Source organism: Mytilus trossulus, chromosome 8 (assembly GCF_036588685.1).
Source record: "Mytilus trossulus isolate FHL-02 chromosome 8, PNRI_Mtr1.1.1.hap1, whole genome shotgun sequence".
NCBI classification, from domain to species: Eukaryota; Metazoa; Mollusca; class Bivalvia; order Mytilida; family Mytilidae; genus Mytilus; species Mytilus trossulus.
Window position 1 is genome coordinate 34,172,726 of NC_086380.1, and position 21,433 is coordinate 34,194,158.

At 30.7% G+C, this 21,433-nt stretch overlaps 2 protein-coding genes across 3 annotated transcripts; one reads left to right on the top strand and one right to left on the bottom strand.

The window, feature by feature from the left end:
• Positions 1-4,037: 4,037 nt before the first annotated feature.
• Positions 4,038-13,292, bottom strand: LOC134680865 (vacuolar protein sorting-associated protein 37B-like). Of its 2 annotated transcripts, none has more exons than XM_063540136.1 (5): positions 13,200-13,292; positions 11,964-12,147; positions 10,741-10,912; positions 9,880-9,962; positions 4,038-8,656 (listed from the first exon to the last, which is right to left on the bottom strand). In XM_063540136.1, exons 2-5 carry the CDS (start codon positions 12,126-12,128, stop codon positions 8,375-8,377), a joined length of 702 nt encoding a protein of 233 aa, XP_063396206.1. In that variant the 5' UTR covers positions 12,129-12,147; positions 13,200-13,292; the 3' UTR covers positions 4,038-8,374. The 2 variants fall into 2 exon arrangements, with proteins under 2 accessions (XP_063396206.1, XP_063396207.1); XM_063540137.1 differs by having other exon boundaries at positions 13,112-13,248.
• A 1,304-nt stretch (positions 13,293-14,596) lies between these two features.
• On the top strand, positions 14,597-15,475 carry LOC134680867 (chaperone protein DnaJ-like). Its single transcript, XM_063540138.1, has one exon. It carries the CDS (start codon positions 14,683-14,685, stop codon positions 15,283-15,285), a length of 603 nt encoding a protein of 200 aa, XP_063396208.1. The 5' UTR covers positions 14,597-14,682; the 3' UTR covers positions 15,286-15,475.
• Positions 15,476-21,433: the final 5,958 nt, after the last annotated feature.

Sequence of the window (21,433 nt, forward strand, 5' to 3'; positions counted from 1 at the left end):
TTATCAATAAGCAGGTTGTAGTCATTTACCTTTTGATTTATGAAAGATTGGATTAGGCGGGATTTCTTCAAACATAAATAACCGCACCATGAACAATGCTTACACCATTTTTTTATTGCAACTTTGTTAGATATTTCTGAACAAACTCGACCAAAGATACCTGTATTTAAATTATGTACTAGAGAGACTTACATTAAAAGTCGCTATTGAATCTAAGTATGAAACCTAATAACAAGTAATAAAATTGAGAAGAAAACACTTCGATCAAACGATTGGCATATAAATGAAATAATCGCATTTTTTTTCAATTTTTATATATTAGTTTGGCTATTATCTCTCCAAAAGAACAAAAAAAATATTTCATTGTATTTTAAAACAAATGTTTAAAAAAAAATTAATATCTTTATATAGAAAATAAAAATAGAAAAGAATGTTTATAAGAATAATTTGCCAAAACTAAAGTCCATAAAGGTGGAAGCCTTGAACAAAGTAATATGATTTCTTTGTTTAAATTTTGTTATACGAGATATTTTATTACTCTTGAATGATTGAAACTGGGTCAATGAATAGTTAAATGACCAAAAGAAAATATGTTTATCTGCTTAATTGAACAGCTGTTAATTTAAAACAAAGATTTAAAATCAAATACAAGTCATTGATTTCTTCGGTTTTTACCATGATCCCGCCTTCCTTATGAATTTGATCCCATATGCAATGTAACTCGAGACTTTAGCTAGTTAATAAAATCGTTGTTTTGTTATGATCACTGAAGTTTAAAATTTTTATTTTTTCATGTAGAAAATATGTCTGAATTTAGATTTTTACCAGACACTACGAGAAAAATAATAAATAAACATTGTGGGAATATGCTTCGTTTGAAATGTACGTCCGTAACGATTTGGCTCCTTATTGGAATATTTTCAACAATCATAACATTGATGTTTATGACTGTATCTTTCTCTACAAACTATTGGGTATCATATTCAGTTAACAGGAACAACCTAACGGCTAATCAGAGAAATGATTACAAAATAAATGGGAGGTATACATATTCAAGACACCGTGGTCTTTTCCGTGAATGTTATTCAGTGGAAGAATCGGGTGTGTTTCTTGCATTGCAGTCAGACACAATCGACAATTCGTGTTTTTTTATTGACCTTGATATTCCTGATACATCCTTCACGACTCTATCAAACCACTATATGAGCAGAGTACATCTACTCAGAACATGTATTACTTTTTTCATCATTGGAATAGTCTTACTTATTGTACTGTACGTATTAGGAATAGTTATTCTATGTTATCGCAGACGATCAAAATATGCGTTCATGGCCAGCTTCTTGTCATGCTTGGTAGCTTTTTTCGAAGTTTTAGCCATTGCCTTTTGGCACGGAGCCTTTCATTTAGAGCAAAATAAAATAACTGATAATGTCAGCAATGTAAAATTCTTCCCTTCATGGTTATTTGAAATAAAAATGGCGACCAACATTAAAATTGATTGGTCTTATGTTTTAGGATGGATCAGTTTCTGTTGCGCAATCTTTACTGCAGTAGCTTATTTTATAACTGGATCAACATTAAGCAAGATGCATCATAAAAAGAGTGTGAGGTTCAAGACTGGGAGATTAAATCATAAACACAGCAGAAACAATCGCCATGATGGTATCGTGTATCCATGGTATTTAACAGGACGTAATGGCATGTACAGGAATTATCCGTATATTTACGAACCAAATCCATTTATAAACATGCAAAACGATTTTGTATTTGATGATTATTTAATCCCACCATCGTTTTATTATTAATGTTTTATCATGTAATGCTTAAAAATGTCAAACGAAGAAACTAGTATCATGAAATGTGCACTGCAATTAACACTTTTTTCCAAATCGTATAGAAAAGGTGGTGTAGGGATATGCCATCAAAAATATTGTCATGGCGTTAGCCAGAATGCTATTTATAAAGGAAGCATATGATTATGGGAAGATATGGAACTCCTTTTTAAGATTGTACTGTATTTAATGTCGATAATAGATTCATTATATAATTATACTTTTATATCAAGAAGAAAGTGGTGTTTTAAAATAGTCAAATATCAATTGTAGAGTGCTTTCTCTTTAAATAAAATTTGTAAGGGTTCCGCGGAACCCAGTGTCTCGCCTACTTTTGCTGTAAATCGCAGGCTCAACAAAATTTGAGGAAAAAAATCAATAAAAATATTCCTCTTGATACTATCTTTTGATTGTAAGAAGCTTCTGTCCATGTTTGGTAAAAATCTAGGATAGTTAATGAATCTAATAAATGTTTTGGAAACTTTAACTGCAGACTGTATGTAATGTTAACTGGAAGAAAAACTAAGTCCATTTAAAAGTAAAATACGGAAAAAATGGATTAATTTTTTTACAAAATTTACTTCTGGATACTATCTTTATATGATCATCAATAAGCTTCTGTCCAAGTTTGGTACAAACCCAGGATAGTTAAAGAAAGTTATTAAAATTTTAACCACAGAGTGAATGTAATGTTTCCCCGCAGAAAAACTAAGTCCATTTAAAAATAAAATACGGAAAAAATGGATTTATTTTTTTACAAAATTTACTTCTGGATACTATCTTATGATCATAAATAAGCTTCTGCCTAAGTTTGGTACAAACCCAGGATAGTTTGAGAAAGTTATTAAAATTTTAAAAACTTAAACCACAGACTGAATATAATGTTTCCCCGCAGAAAAAACTAAGTCCATTTATAAGTAAAATACGGAAAAAATGGAATTTTATTTTCACAAAATTTACTTCTAGATACTATCTTATAATCATAAACAAGCTTCTGTCTAAGTTTGGTAGAAATCCAGTACAGTTTAAGAAAGTTATTAAAATTTCAAAAACTTTAACCACAGAGTGAATATTTGTGGACGCCGCCGACGACGACGCCGACGCCGACGGAAAGTAGGATCGCTTAGTCTCGCTTTTTCGACTAAAGTCGAAGGCTCGACAATAACAGCCCATATGAAGTATAACCTGTGACTATTAAACTATATATCATGTCCCTGGTGTAACCCATTTCACCGGTTGTGGATGACATGTTTTTTATATATAACAGATTTGCACACTTTAAGATATATATACACAGTCTTCAATTGTGTAAAGGAAGCGATATCGTTACTCTTATTTAACATTTTACATTTTGATAGTGTGTTAATAAATTAGCCTATACATACAATAGTTTAGGAGACAACTCTCCAACAGAGGCAGAATGACGTAGTTAACATCTATTGGTTGCCTTACGGCCTTCAACAATGAGCAAAATGTATACCACTTAGTCAGCTATTTGCAAATACTGTTTCCAATTTTATGCAGGCTTTTATGAAGACCTTAGTGCTATCATGACTTTACAGCATTTAATAGGGTCACCTTGGTTTTATGGTATCTTTTGGTTAATTTAATATGACTTTGTATGGCTCTTTTACAAGGCAAAATACCTTAACAAGATGAAGATAAATCCAACACACATGCTCCAAATCATTGAATTTTGTGTAATTATGAAAACAATTTTTATGACAATATCATCAATGGAGTCACAGTTTCAACAAGTTTGTCTGTAATATCCGACCTTGTATGTATTTTATGTTCGAAAGACCAACAAAAGACTGATGTGCAAATAAGAATGTGTCCATAATACAGGGATGCCCATCTGCAGTATCATTTTCTTAGTTCAGTATATCGTGAAAATAGGGTAAAAACTCTACTTTGACATTACAATTAGAAAGATTACATCATAGGGAACATGGGTACTAAGTTTCAAGTTGATTGGACTTCAACTTCATCAACAACTACCTCACAAAAAAAACTTTAACCTTAAGCGATCATACGGACGAATGTAAGGACGAATGGACACAAAGACCGGAAAATATAATGCCAATAAATGGGGCATTAAAAACATTATTTATATAATCTTGGATGCAATAACTAATCATTTTTGAACACCAGGTATATTACTGTTGCCTTCATTTATACTGGCCATTATCAAGAAACCATGAAAATGTTCTTAAATATTTAATATTGTGAAATGTCATCTTTATGTAAATCATAATCACTATAAAACAATTCTAAAAAGTGAAACTTCAATAGCATCTACAGCTTGTAACCTTTTAACTGTATTGTACAATGTCTTGGTTAATACAGTTTAGTATCATTTCCAATTTTTAAAATATGTAACTTGTTTTCCACTATATACTTCTTTGGAACTCTTAAATAACTGTTATAATTGGTAAAATAAAAACAAATCACTAATAAGGTCAACACTGTAATTTCAGACCAGTTTATTCGATTTAGTGTATCATCATTCTCTGTGTATGAACCCAATATCTCTATCAACTTCGGGTGTTTTAAAAAAGATAGCCAACAAATGTACAATGGATATAAGTTAAGATGTCAAAACATGAATAACCAGTACCTGGCAAAAATGGCTCTGACATTGGACTGATACAGTATATTATAACTTATGTAAGATATGGGTGTTTCTAAAAAGTAAATCTTAACAGAGAGCTTCACACTGATAATGCCTACAACTGTAAAGCTCACCTGTAGATAATGCCTACAACTGTAAAGCTCACCTGTAGATAATGCCTATCTTATATCTGCATCTGTTTATTAATATTGGGAACACATGTAATATATGGTTTTGCCATGAAGATTTTGGTTAAGTACTTCATTAAACTTGGGTTTTCAGTTTTAACTGCTTAAAATATGGGATAAATTTCTGAATGTAAGCGCAAATGCCTCAAACCAGGATAAATCTCTTCAATGTTTGCTAGCGATGAAAAAAAAAATAATCTTTACATGTGTAAAACAATAAACATGAAAACACACATAGTACAACTACAATCTCAAAAAAACTGTTTTGACGACTATTTTAATTACGATTTTATTTGAATAGCAGTGGTGGATCCAGAAATTTCCACAAGTAGGGACCCACTGACTGCCTAAGAGGGACCTGCTCCAGTCATGCTTCAGTGATTCCCTATAAAATCAACTAAATATTTCAAACAAAAGGGTTGTATGTAGACTTTTGCATAACCAAAATAATCAAATATTCACAAAGTCCATAATCCTTTATGTATTAAACAGAGACACTGACATAACAAAACAAAAGCACTTTTTCATAACCAATCATTTTTCATACAATTAAATGTGTACATAGTTGCTTACGCATAAGTATATTACTAAACATGTCTGCTAATGCTACCTCTAGTATGTGTAAAATTAAATAAAAGAACCTGAAACAGTCTACAAAAAAATTGGATCATAATTTTTGAAACAGTTATAATCTTGATCAATGCTTTAAAGTATTGCCACTATATTTCAGGTTTAATCAAAACAGAATTTGTTTTTATAACTCTAACTATGACAACAACAAAATTGTTCTTTGAATCTTCATAAGTTAAAGACAAATATAAGAACAAAACTTAAGGTTAATTTTCACCCTGATTGATTGAAGAATTGGTGCCTGATTAATTCAAAATAGACCATTTCAGTTGGTAAATGTTTATGTCCAGTAAGCAGGTCAATAAAGTTTTGTTTAAAAATATATTCTCAATACATGTAGGTAGGAAGATCAAATTCTTTTAAAGATGCTTTAAAATTAGTTTTCATATAAATATGTATAACAAATTCAGGATGAGAAAAGCAAAACAGAAATAGAAAAAAATGGTTCAATGTGTCCAAATTAACAATATTCAATATTCAAACATAATGTTCGAATGTAAATAAGAAAATAAAAGCTCTTATAATTTCAAACTTTTATCACAAAATTAAAATTCAATTTAATTAATAATTTACTGATTAATTAGAGGAAATATAATCATTTGTTAGTGAACATCAACACCAAAAACAGAATGAGACAAACACATTTTGGAAACATATATCACCAGTCTGAAATATAAAATTTCTAAATCACAAAATAGAAAAATTTAAAAATAATTTTAATGAAATTGGTCATAACTTCTTTTCTCCTTTATATTTTTATGGAACAAATACATATAAACAACATCAAATTCTCTTAATGACAAAAAAAACTTTAAGTCATAATAGGAACACCACTGATGGACAGGCACACGAACAGAATCTTGAATATCACTAGAATTCGACATATTAAATGTTTATTTGCAAACAATTTTACCAAATTATTAATATTTAAGTTTATCCCCAACATAAACTGCTGAATCTGAAGTTAACAAATATTGTTCTTGCATCCACCCCTGGTATTTTAAGCAATCATGTGGTCAATACTGTGGATTCATTTATTTTCGTGGATATCAATTTTCGTGGAATGAGGCAAACTTGAATTTTCTTGGGTATCTGATTTCGTGGTTTTAATAATCGCTGTATACACAACCTATAGAAAATGTGTAATTCGTTGGACATTTTAATTCGTGGTTCACCTGTACTAACCAAAATTGGTATCCAACGAATAATAATGAATCCACAGTAACAGTCTGCAATTTTCATTAACATACCCCAAAATGAAAATAACATCAAGTCCTTGTTTGAACTTCTATTGTCGGGACTTTTTTTTTTAACCAATCATAATGATGTAGACTTTTGAAAAAATTATAATGAATACATCAGATTTTGAAATAACGAACAAAAAATATACAACATTGTTCACAGACACACTATATAGAAAGACTCCACACTTATACAGTATGAAAATATGTTTGTGGAAATAATATCAAACTTAACAATAGAGCTTAATACAACATTTATCAGTAATGACCTACAAAAGTTTAAAACTAAATATATAGTTGGTGTCAAACAAACAAAATCTCTACAGCAATAAAATTCACAAATGGTCTAGACTCTACATAAAAGGTATGTCAAAAACACAAAATATAATAATTCAAAATAAATATTTTCAACACAGTTGACTTAGAATTAATGTGAGTTTTATCAATGACAGAAGTTATAGTAAATTCAAATAATGTTTCAAAATAAAATTCAGGTATAAAGAAGGCTTAATTGCATAAAATCAAGACAGTGCAAATATATATTTCATTTGTTACAAATTATTTGTAAGGAAAGTCAGATACAAAATGTTTTGGGACTTCAGTCTTCAAAAGTGACATCTTTTTTTGCATAAATCACATATAAAAGAAGAATTATCTATAGCATAACTTTTCACAGGTGAGGTTTTTTTTTTATTAGAAATACAAATATATGCATTTGATTCCAAATAACATGTGCTTCTACAGTAAAAACAAGTGTAATTTAATTTCTACTCATTTCATGAATTTTTGCTTTTGAAAAATCCTAGTCACATAAAATATTCAAATATACATACAAATGTATATAATACTGTTTATAAATAAAGGCAACAGTAGTATACCAGTGTTCAAGTCATAAATTGGTTGATAGAAAAATTGGTTGATAGAAAACAACTCAAGTTTACAAACTGAGGGAAACATATCAACTATAAGAGGAAAACCAAGGAACACCAGAATCTCCGAAGTGCCACAAAAACAAATGCCAACATACATTTATTTTATTAAAGTGTTACCAGCACAACCATTCTAACTACACTAAAAATGACAATAGTCTAAATTTTGTTCAATAATTGATACACCTGTCTGTAACTAGTTTTGTAGAAATAACCTTTAACAAAGTCTGACATTGAAATGAATAATACATCCAAGAACAATCTAAAAATGGAAATAATTGAGTAACCAAATGCTAGATTAAGGTGGTACCTAACACTACAGGGAGATAACTCTGTAAAATCAGGAGAACGTTTTAATGATTTTGGGTTGTTAAGGGAATATTAAGCTTCTCAATGATCAAAATAAGTCTTTGTCAAACTGCTTATAGAGCCCTTATAACCAGTGTAATTTTTCTGATTAAACAGTTAGTTAAATTTTTTGAAATTTTGATATTTTTGTCAAAGGGTTAAAGTAAATTCTTTGTCAAAATTTTAAGAAAATTAAAGGAGCCAAATTAATTTTAGTTAAGGTGTTGGGTACCACCTTAATTACCAATTATATGAATTTTCAATAAGGCATTTCAATAAGGGACTCTACCCATTATTTTATCCTTTTAAATAGTACTGTCTGAGTTAAGGAATTATTTTATAAGGTATAAAGAAAAGAAATACATGGGAAAAGAACCAGTCAACATAGAAGATAATGAAACCCTTTATCCAAGGTAGTTATAACATTGAAAAGTTACAATAAAAATATATGTATATACAATTAATAAGTGTACTCATTTAAGGAATCACTCACTCAATATATAATTATAATTTTTCACAGAAAAAAGAACCATTGTCAAAAACCTTGCATTTATTTCTTAACATGACATAACCTAAAACCATGTATCTAAAATCAACTAGCATAATAGGGTTGTGGCATGGAATAGCCAGAGGCTGGATACTGTCCTGCGCTAGAACTGTACGCAGGGTAAGGTGCAAGTCCTGGAGATCGAATATCATTGTTATATGACGAGCTTATCTGTCCTCTATTCCTAGTCGGTGAAAGCTCCCGCACAAGTTCATTCATTTTTTGTGATTTTATTTGTCGTAAGTGTGACATAGTTCGAGATGAAATGTAGGTTTCTAAAAAATTGTCAAGACCAACCTTTCCCTCACAAAAGTTATCAGCTAATTTCTACAATGAGATAATGAAATATATATACTTTGTATGTACAGAAAATATTTATAACAAAACAAAATTGTTTACATGAAATCTATGCAAAATATAGCAAGACAGCAAAAACAAAGTACAGTTACTACAGTATGGCTTTTTAAAATATGTAAAAAAAAAGGTCATAAAAAGTCATCAATTCTTCAGAGGTTTCAGTTAATATTTTCTTTAAGTGTTATCTCGACAGTCAAATTGAAGACAATTTGTTAACTTTTGTTAAATAAAAAGTTTCATCTAAATCTTATTACACCATTAACATTACAATATACAACTTCCTTGCATAATCATAATAATTTTAAATATAATTCAACGCCACCCTAAACCCTCCACCCCACCCCTCTTTGTACATATCCACAAATTCAGCAATTTTTCCATCTATGAAGGGAGATAACTCAAGAACACTATAAGTGACGCCAACCAAATTCAAACTCGATAAGTTTTCATTGGTAATAGGAATTGTGTATAAGTATCATAACATTTGGTTTAGACAAATGAAAGTGAAAGAAAAGAAACCAATTTTAGGATGTACAGACAGACAAAGGTAAACTTAGTGTCCTTTGCCTTAAAATGTTCAAGTATTACATGTATCATAGTTCTGTTAACATTGGTTTTAGTTCGTCCCACATTAACATTTGGTCTTTATAACTTTTTTGGAATCGAACATCACTGATGAATCTTTTGTAGAAGAAACATGCAAAAATTAATTCTGGTATCTATGATGAGTTTATTTACAACCACTGGGTCGATGCCACTGCTGGTGGAGTTTTCATTCCCCGAGGGTATCACCTGTCCAGCAGTCAGCACTTCTGTGCTGACATGAATTATCAATGTTATGGTCATATTTATAAATGAACTGTTTACAAAACTTTTGAATTTTTGAAATACTAAAGCTTTTCTACCTCAGGAATAGATTACCTTAGCTTTTGGTCCGCAATGCTCTTCAACTTTGTACTTTATTTGACATTTAACTTTTTTGGATTCGTGCAATGAATGATGAGTCTTGTGTAAACAAAATGTATCTTGCGTAAATACAAAATTTAATCCTGGTGTCTATGATGAGTTTAATTAAAAAAGAAAAGTAATAAAACAGGTCTGAACTTGAATTTGCATGAAAATTTTACAGTGTCAGATGGCTTTTGGTTGTCACCAATATGATATTTGAAGGATTATAGAATAAAAATGCCTACTTCACTGTCTTCTTCAGATTTGGCTGCTTCTGTCTGTAACATAACACTCATTACATCTAACGAAATCTCTCCTCTTTTAGCATCTGAAAAAGTTATAGTTTTATTGTAGTGTTTTCTAAATTATCCACAATTATATATCTGTATAGTGCCCCTCTACTATTCACTATAGCAGTAGAAAGAATTTGACAGGTATCCCACCGGCTTTACGCTTATGGAATGTGATTATTTAAATAAAGTTGCTACAGAATATGAACATGAAAGTTGTGATGTTCTAAGCCATGGATATAAATGATCACATCATGCACCTTGCATATTTCACACAATATGTAAGGTATAAATAATTTCAATAATTTAATAAATATGTACACAATATGTAAGGTACATAATTTCAATAATTTAATGTGTACACAATATGTATGGTACATAATTTTAATAATTTAATGTGTACACAATATGTATGGTACATAATTTCAATAATTTAATGTGTACACAAATGAGAGGTCAAAATAAGTAAATACAATGTATGAAAGATGACAAAGAAATTATAGTGTGATATGATTGCCAATTAGTGAAATATTTGAAAGGATTCGTCCAGAAAACTGAAGCGCATTGATGTTTGCAACTATAAGTCAATGGTTGAAATTTTCAACAATGAGCAAAACCATACAAAAGAGATCGCTTTATATATATATTAATGAAATGTGGTCCTACCATATAAGCCATATTTCAGTGTAGTTCACCCAACTTCAATTACTTCAAGTTCATATTTCAAAATCACTTCAAATTGCAAATTTGACTTATTTATCATATGTTACTGTCTAATTAATTAAGGAACTGTTTCATTTGAATATTGCTAATTACCAAGTCTTGATTTATCTGTAGCAAGTTCTGTTTTTAGCTTGTTAGCCTCCTCATACAGTGTGGCCACCTTTGATCTCATGTCATATAATTTAGGTTCTATCGACAGATTATATTCAGCCATGCTTTTGTTTTTTACTATCGTCATTTCTTTATCCGTTTGTAACCTTTTAACCTACAAATTACAATGTTTTAAAACTCATTAAATTGATAAAGTTCCAGTTAAGAAATCTTAAAACATTTATATAACAAATGTTTCTACTTAACATAGAATTTGGATTGATGGAAAATAAAGATGTATCACTGCAAACAACTAAACTGTTTACAGATTTATTTCTAAAAAGGAAATCTCATTTTATAGACTTTTTAATATCTATATTCTAAGCATTACAAAAAAACAACATAACTGTATGCAATTTGAGTCATAATCATGGAGCATGTCAGAGTTAGTTCGACTTCTTATAAAGGCAGGTCCATGATCCATGAAATTCAGTAATCATTTTAAAATTCTTTGAATAAAGCTTATTAATCTAAATTGCCCTTTTCTTTTATTAAAACTTTAATGATAAGTTGATGCTGTTTTTTCAGAACCTCTAAAAGTTCTGACTTGTAAAAGCCAGAAAACAAGAATGTGTCCAAAGTACATGGATGCCCCACTCGCACTATCATTTTCCATGTTCAATGGACCATGAAATTGGATAAAAAATATAATTAGGCATTAAAATTAGAAAGATGATATCATAAGGAACATGTGTTCTAAGTTTCAAGTTGATTGGACTTCAACTTCATCAAAAACTACCTTAACCATAAACTTTAACCTGAAACATGCACTTTCATTTTCTATGTTCAGTGGACCGTGAAATTGGGGTCAAAAGTTTAATTTGGTTTGAAAATTAGAAAGATCATATCATAAGGAAGATGTGTACTAAGTTTCAAGTTGATTGGACTTCAACTTCATCAAAAACTACCTTGACCAAAAACTTTAACCTAAAGCGGGACAGACGGACAAACGGACGCACAGACCAGAAAACATAATGCCCCTCTACTATCGTAGGTGGGGCATAAAAAGAGTCAATTGTCTGATATAAAATATTTATTAGTAAACACTATTTCTGTCTTTCATTTCTTCTAGATATGGTCAGTGCAACAGATGAACAATGCAGTGAAATTATTCTTTATATTTGCATAATATATAATTTAAAACATAACTGTTTTTGTTTTTTTACCTGATTTAAATCAGTAATTAATCCAATCATCTTGTCCTCATCTTCTAACAATTGCTGAAGTTCTTCTTTACTACAGTTTTTGATAAGGCCTTCAACTTCCTGATCATTTGGTGTAAGTTTTGGTGCTTGTATCTGCATATCTGTATCACTATAATTATTGTACATATCGACACAACATCAGGATCTGTGTAAATACACAAAATACATGTATTACTACATGTATATATAATTTACTGGAAAAGTAGGAAGATGGTATAGTCTTAATTTAAGTACATGTATACTGTTTTATACATGGTACATGTATATCATATAACAATGTATGACACATAACTTCTTACACAATACACATCATGCACATACTGACAAATGAAATTTATAAAACTTTAGATCAAAACTTAAAAGAGCTGTTTTATAAAACATTGGGTGACTTCATGGACTTGATGTGTTATTTGCTAATTAGTATTTTTTGCTATTTATTGCTACCTTATCGCTATTTGTCTGCCTCCTTACTGGACATCACACAGGTTCCCATAAAATCTTCACCTCATCTAATGCAAAATAGCTGACGCCAAAATGGAAAAGTATGATGTCAATAGTTCAAATGGGACAGATTCTCTGGTCAGCTAGGAATAGCAATAATGTGTATTGACTTCATACAATAATCACTAGTCCATTATGGTGTCAGATATTTTGTATTATGACATCAAAATTTACGGGAACCTATGTGATGCCCAGTAATGGTGGACTAAGATAGCGATGAGGTGTATACACCTTATCGCTAATCCCGGCTAACCTGGCCTCTTGAACTTTTGAAGCATACACTTTTCCATTGTGGCTTCAGAAATTTTGTTTTATGGTGTCAAAATTTTACAGGAACCTGTGTGTTATCCAGCTATGGCGAACAAATAGCGATATGGTGTATTGTGGCGTTAGATATTTTCTATAACTTAAGGACATCAAAATTTAATGGGAACTTTTTTAATGTCCAGTAATGGTAGACAAATAGCATGTAAGTAAGTAATTTTTATTGGTTTAAATGACAGTCTGACAGAACATGAGTCTTACTCTTAAACAGTTGAAGTTAAACAAATAATGAAATATATAGGATGACACCACTATAGTGCCACTAACTGTCATGTAACACTAACACAAATTGTGAAACACTGGAAAGGCAGCTTGATTGAAAAACTCTTGTATAAAATCAAACACAGATTATATTAACCATTCTTTTCTTACGTGAGAGATTAAATTTAAGTCAAAATATTTTGGTAACACTTCAGAGAACTTCCTGGATGTGACGTCAGACTATGTAAATAAGATACAAAAAGACCGCTGAATCCGATCCGATTATTTCGCAATCTTATCTATTGAGATTTTTTTTAGACGTTTCGGCCAAAAACCTGCACGGCAATATGTCATTTCGGCCATTTACCTTTTCGGCCTTTTATATAAATCTTCCAAAAAATATATTTGTCTATATTCGTGAATTTATTCAATAAAAATATTTTATTGGCGATTTCGCGGACGAAAACTAGGTAGACCCATTAATTTTTCTGGGTCTCACTAATTAGCGACAAAAAGCGACAAAAAGCGTCGAGAAGCGACAAGAAGAATAATTTCAGCGACCAAAAAAATTTTTTTTATTAAATATAAAAATATGCATTTAATATACGGGCAGAAAAAAATTGATAATTCTTCTTATTATATTGATAGCTGAAGAAATTAAAAATTTGCGAGGAAGGGATTGTTTAGTTTTATTATTATATTGATAGATGAAGAAATTAAACATTTGCAAGAGCAAAGGAAATGTTCACGCTATAAAATGAAAATAAAAACAAAGATTTGTCACCTTCCCTTTGAAGGATTTATTGAAACAAAAACATGAAATATTATTTCCTTTCTAACTGTACAATTAATTTTTCCTGATAGAACCAACGTTAGCTGTGGCTTCACCCTAAGGTAATACACAATGTAGAACATCAAATGAGATTAACGTGGCGCGTGTCCCGTTTTATTGCTACCATTACATCCAATTAATTAAAACACCTTCAACTTTGTACACGCGCCAGACTATACAATTACACGCGCCAGAATATACAATCATTGTAAAAAGTAAACACCTGTTGAAAACTCAAGATTGTCATCTATTTCCTTTAATCTTCAATCAATATGCATAAACATGATAAATATCGTTAAATGAGGCAATACACTAAATAAAATGATGAAAATTATTCACATTTTAATTATGTACGTTTACCTTTTGTTCGATTTCAGTTCTTTGTATTTCACAATTTGTGTATGTATTTTCTGGGCACAAATAATGCATTTTGCAAGTTTATTATATTATTGTACGAAGATAGTTTTAAAAACAAATTATAAGACAAATATATTATTGTTGTAAAACATGTTAAACACAAGTAAAAGTAATACCATAATACCACAGGGTAAACGTAATACTTGCTGTTATACCTAATAAAATATCAAATTCATGTAAATAAATGTAGAAACTGAATTGGAATAAGTAATTTTAATAAAAAAAAAATGTTTTCTTGTCGCTAAATAGTTTCTTGTCGCTTCTCGACGCTTTTTGTCGCTATAATTCTTCTTGTCGCTAATTATTGAAACCAATTTTTCTCAATAGATGGCGCTAAAGTCTTAACCGGAAACATAGGATAACTTTGCTAATAAAGTGTCTACTTTATGTAATTCACCTGCTAAAATGATAATTTCTCGAGTACAGAACATAAGAATTTTTCAGAGATTAGTATGTCTAACAACCAGTCGAGCGAGCCCGATATATCCCAGAATTTGTGCTGGTCAAGTGCGGACCATATCTGGAGAGGTCAGCCAAGAACAACAGATTTCGCCAACATATTACTATGATGTACTTGGTGTCAACCCAAGAGCAAACGAAAAGGACATAAATAATGCATATTATAAACTCGTGAAAAAGTATCACCCAACTGTCAACCCCACTGCAGATGCAATCACTAAGTTTCAAGAAATTTGCAGGGCTTATGATGTTTTGAGTATTGCAGATAAAAGAAAAGTGTATGATGATTACCTTGGACTTAAAAAGTTTGAGACAGATGACCCACAGGAAAAACATTCCCCCGATCTTCAAGATAAAGTAAATGGTGCAGAATATCGAAGGAAACTGTTAAAAGGAGAAGAATATGAAATGTATAAAGAAAAAATGGAGGAAAAACAAAAAGAACGAAAAAGCCATAGAGGAATGTTTCATTTGACACTTATTATGTTGGGATCTTTCGCATTATTTTTATATATTACACCTGCTGCACGACGTAAAAAGGCAACATAAGTGCATTTTAGTCAACATTGATGTTTATGTATCAAATTCATAGATTCTTTATGCTTTCTCATGTGTGTACTGTCAAACAAAAAATAATTAATGTTACAATTACAAAAATGTACATATGTACATTTATTAGAACTTCTGAAATGATGGTGTAAGTGAAATAATTTGTGAACCTAATCCATGTTATTGTTAATTCACAATTCTGACATCAAAGTAGCTAACAGCATTTTTTAATTGAAACTTACTTTACTGATAAAGGTACTCTGACTGTAAGCAACTTTGTTTGTTTATGCATATATACATGTACATTTTTATATGAATATAGCTGTGGTATGAAAAATAAATTACTTGATGTAACAATGAAATTATGTATGAGTACAATTACTTTGTTTTGCATTACATGTCATAATAATGTGTATGGTTCCACAAACTACATACATTGTAGTGCATGTGCACATCATCGTGACATGTTCATATGTACCACACACATGATGGAATAGGAATACATTTTTTAATGTTCAAATTAAAACTAAAAATGAAATGTAAAAAAAATGAATATATTATATAAGATGTTTTGGGTGGATACAGCAAAAAAAAAATGGGATATATAAGTTCATAGTATATTTAAGAAATAATTCATGGGGGCTTGAATATATCGTTATTTTACCACGGGTTGGCCCTTTATGACAAATATTTTACCCTGAGCGATAGCGAGGGGTAAAATATCGGCATAAAGGGACAACCCGTGGTAAAATCTAGATATATTCAAGCCCCCATGAATTATTTCGATTCTAATAGGACAAATACGGCAATTTTTTTGGATCGAAGCGCTCTAGGTGGAGGCCATTTTTTGCCGTTCCCATAAATTAACGCACTTTTAGATTGGCGTAAAAGAACAGAGCAAACAGAATAAGTGACATGCTCAAACTATTCACAAAACTTATTTATATACACTTGGATGAATTTTAATGATAACTTATATATTTGTTCTATGCATATAAAAAAAAATGGGTTTATACCACATTTTAGCATCGTTTGTTAACGTTTCCTTGTTGTGATGATTTTCGGTATCAAAAGCGTGTATTTTCCCGTAAAATGCTTAAATTATAACGTCATCATTCTATGACGTCGGGTACTTCATTCATAAAAAAACATATGACGTGGGAGTACAATCGGAACAGCCAATGCAATATATTCATATTTTACCACGGGTGTGTACTCAAAGCGTTTGAAGGACGTCATGTTAGAATAAAGATGTAATCTTAATCATGTTAGATAATTTAATTTTCATTAAATTTAAGAGAAAACATACTGCATTGGAAACTCATCTGTGTCTGCATCAGGGGACTTTAGGTATGCACACTGTCTGTCTGTCTGCCCATCCATCAGTCGGGTAAATACATTTTCCTCTATTTTTTCTTGGGTTTTTGAAGATATTGATTTGATATTTGGTATATAGTTTTATGATGGCAAGTTATAGATCAAGGTCAAATTTTATTCCGGTTTGATGATTTGGTCTACAGTTATGGACCATACATGTATCTAATGTTCTAACCAAAATCTAGATGTATGTTTAACCACATTTTTGTACAAAGGGAGATAACTCATCTTTTTTAAAGATTTTTATGACATTCTTTGGTAAATTGTTTGAAGAATTTTTTGCAGGTTTGTTTGTTATTTTGTATAAACTAATTTTCTGAATGATATATAACAACACATAAAAAAAAAATTATGAAGTGAAATCCTTAAATTGGTAATAATCTATTTTTACTATATTTCATTACTGTGTTTAGATAAAAGTTGTTGACATTTTACAGATTAGTTACAATAAAATTGAGAATGGAAATGGGGAATGTATCAAAGAGACAACAACCCGTATTAGATTGTGACGAATGAAAGAAAAAATATTTGGAACTATTAATCATATTTGATTATAATTTGAAACAGATTTATGTTACATCGTATCTAATTTTAGAGAAATATTAATCATATCTAACATGTCTAATGTTCAAGTGTTTTCCATACTTTTTTTTCGCCAGCTTGAAGATATTGATCTATAATTGGTATATAGTTTTATCATGACAAGTTACAGATCAATTTTTAATTTTTGTTTCGGTTTGAAAATTTTGTGCAGAGTTATGGTCCTTGGACTTAAAAATTCACTCATATAATCAAGTTTTCTACACTGTTTTTAGTCCTGCTTGCAGATGTTGACTTGATATTTTCTTTTTGTTTACACCTTCACAAGTTATAGAACAAATTAGTATTTTGTTCCAGTATAATTATTTTTCACCAGGAAGGGGACTATGTATTGCATTGCCATGGAGTACTCTCAGAATGCTTGTTAAAATAAGATTTGTGATCAACTATCAACAAGACAATAAAAATTAACTAATGAATTTTTTTTCTGTTTTCAAATGTAAATTAAAGTACTGTAGATATAAAGTGCTTATGTGTCAATAAAGACAGCAAATTAAAGTTACAAGCCTTAGCCTATAGCTACAACACAAAAAAATATACATCAACTTACAATGCTAACAGATTATGTTACAAAGACAAGTTTCTACATAATGTGTCAGTTTTTTGTTAATTTTTCAGTTTTTTTACTGCATTCTTTTATTGTCACAAACCTATGCTATTCAATCACAATCCAAATTCAGAGCTGATTTGTTGTGTCTATACTTGCTCAACTGTTTATAGTTGACATCTGCAGGAAAATCCAGTTTGCTGTCAATATGACAGCCTCTTGTTTGTAATTCTGGAGGGTTGGCATGCAGTTCCTGATGAATGTACTGCTGTTGAGATATTAAATTCAAATGAACAATACTCTCACTACACATACCCAACACACAGTTTAACATCATCAAGAAAAGAATGTTGAAAGAGAAAGAAAAACAATAATGAATCCAACAAATTGTGTATGCATGCACAGAATCTGATTTGGAATTTGGATTGATTATACACAATGCTTGAGGTTGATAGAGAAAGGAACTTGCCATTAGTATTTAGAAAGCAGTAGACATTTATAGAAATTGAAAAAAAAATACCAGTTATACAAGTATCCAACAAAGTCCAACAAAACTAAAAGATTGTTGACAAAACCTGAAATAAAATGAATCTACATTTAAGATGTAATGAGACAACACCATCTCCACAAGTTTACAAAAAAACATACAGTTCTTTCAAAAGATATTTCTCTTATATATTCAAACAACTGTCAACAAATTATTTTTGACTTTTTGTCCTACCAAATTTGTGACTTTCTGTCCGTTTACCTTTAAAAAAAACACCATGCTACCATCAAAAGATCTACGCAAGTAATTGTTCAAACAATGTTGCATGCTTTCAATATGTACATTAAAAGAGAGCTACCAATAATATTATCAACAACGGCCTGTACTTTTGAAACAACATTTGTCAAGACACGCGATATTTTAAAAGTTTATAGAATATCTGATGTTTCAGTCTGGATAGTAACCCTTGACTAAATCGAAGATGAATGTCATTTTAAATGAGCAAGTTAGATTGGCTGGATCAAAGTACCGAGGATGATTTGATTATACAAATTTTAACATTTAAAAAAATCAAATATACGTCTTATCTGTACCTTCAAATACAATTTGCATTGCACAAAATCTCAATGTTATGTACCGAGTATATTTTATTTCAACACCGAAATATAACAGCAGCCAATATATTAGAAAGTAAAAAAAAACCACGAATAATGTAATAACAATTCAGCTTGCCCCTAACAAAAACAAGAGTGCACACACTGAAAAGTCTCGCCTTCTGATAGTATGTTGATAGTCCTAAGTATAAAGCTTTATTACAACATAAACTTAACATTAACTAAGATAGCTAAACAGAGACCAATAAACCATGAAAATGAGGTCAAGGTCAGATGAACCATGCCAGGCAGACATGTACAGCTAACAATGCTTCCATACAAGTTAACAAATATAGTTGACCTATTACTTATAGTTTAAGAAAAATAGACCAAAACACAAAAACTTAACAGTGCAATGAACCGTGAAATTGAGGTCATGGTCAAATAAAATCTGCGTGACTGACATTTAGATCATAAAATATTTCCATACACCAAAAATAGTTGACCTTTGGCATTTAATATTGGATAAAAAGACCAAAACTTAAAAACTTAACTTTGACCACTGAACCATGAAAATGAGGTCAAGGTCAGACGACATCTGCTCGCTAGACATGTACACCTTACAATCATTTCCATACAACAAATATAGTAGACCTATTGCATAAAATATGAGAAAAACAGACCAAAACACAAAAACTTAACTATAACCACTGAACCATGAAAATGAGGTCAAGGTCAGATGACACCTACCAGTTGGACATGTACACCTCACAGTCCTTCCATACACCAAATATACTAGCCCTATTGCTTATAGTATCTGAGATATGGACTTGACCACCAAAACTTAACCTTGTTCACTGATCCATGAAATGAGGTCGAGGTCAAGTGAAAACTGTCTGACGGGCACGAGGACCTTGCAAGGTACGCACATACCAAATATAATTATCCGATTACTTATAATAAGAGAGAATTCAACATTACAAAAATCTGAACTTTTTTTAAGTGGCCACTGAACCATGAAAATGAGGTCAAGGACATTGGACATGTGACTGACAGAAAGTTCATAACATGAGGCATCTATATACAAAGTATGAAGCATCCAGGTCTTTCACCTTCTAAAATATAAACCTTTTAACAAGTTAGATTACGCCGCCGCCGCCGGGTCACTATCCCTATGTTGAGCTTGTCTGCAACTTTTGTTGCAGAAAGCTCGACAAAAATGAGTACTATAGTTCTATGAAAATGAAAATATTTTCAAAACTCAATTGCACATAATCTCGTCGTTGTGCAGGTATATAAACTACATGGCAAATGACATCAGCCAATATTCGGAAGTTTAAAAAAAACCTGAATAATACATTAACAGAATCATTACTTTATCAACTGCACACAGTCTTTTAAAAGTTATTTTTTCTAGTGAATCTTTATTCCTTCTTTGTATTTTAATGCTTCTTTTGTTGTTTCATTATTCAAATAAAAAACATGAGGAATTATGTTTGAGTAATAATAAAAATTAGAGGCTCTAAAGGACACAGATGGATTCATGACAAAATTGTGTTTTGGTGATGGTGATGTGTTTGTACATCTTACTTTACTGAACATTATTGCTGCTTGCTGCTTACAATTATCTCTATCTATAATGAACTTGGCCCAGTAGTTTCAGTGAAAAATACTTAATTAATATTTACAAATTTTATGAAAATTGAAAAGACTATAAAGGACAATAACTCCTTAGGGGTCAATTGACCATTTTGATCATGTTGACTTATTTGTAGATCTTATTTTGCTGTACATTATTGCTGTTTACAGTTTATCTCTATCTAAAATAATATTCAAGATAATAACAGAAAACAGCAAAATTTCCTTAAAATTACCAATTCAGGTGCAGCAACCCAACAACGGGTTCTCTGATTCATCTGAAAATTTCAGGGCAAATAGATCTTGACCTGATAAACAATTTTATTTCATGTTAGATTTGCTCTAAATACTTTGGTTTTTGAGTTATAAGCCAAAAACTGCATTTTACCCCTATGTTCTATTTTTAGCCATGGCAGCTATCTTGGTTGGTTTGGCAGGTCACGCCACACATTTTTAAACTAGATACCCCAAAGATGATAGTGGCCAAGTTTGGATTAATTTAGCCCAGCAGTTTCAGAGGAGAAGATTTTTGTAAAAGATATATAAAATTTACTAAAAATGGTTAAAAATTGACTTTAAAGGGCAATAACTCCTAAAGAGATCAACTGACCATTTTGGTCATGTTGACTTATTTGTAAATCTTACTTTACTGAACATTAATGCTGTTTATAGTTTATCTCTATCTATAATAATATTCAAGATAATAACCAAAAACAGCAAAATTTCCCCAAAATTACCAATTCAGGGGCAGCAACCCAACAACAGGTTGTCCGATTCATCTGAAAATTTAAGGGCAGATAGATCTTGTCCTGATAAACAATTTTACCCCTTGATAGATTTGCTCTAAATGCTTTGGTTTTTATACGCCCGTCAAAATTTTGACGGGACGTATAATGGTATACAAAT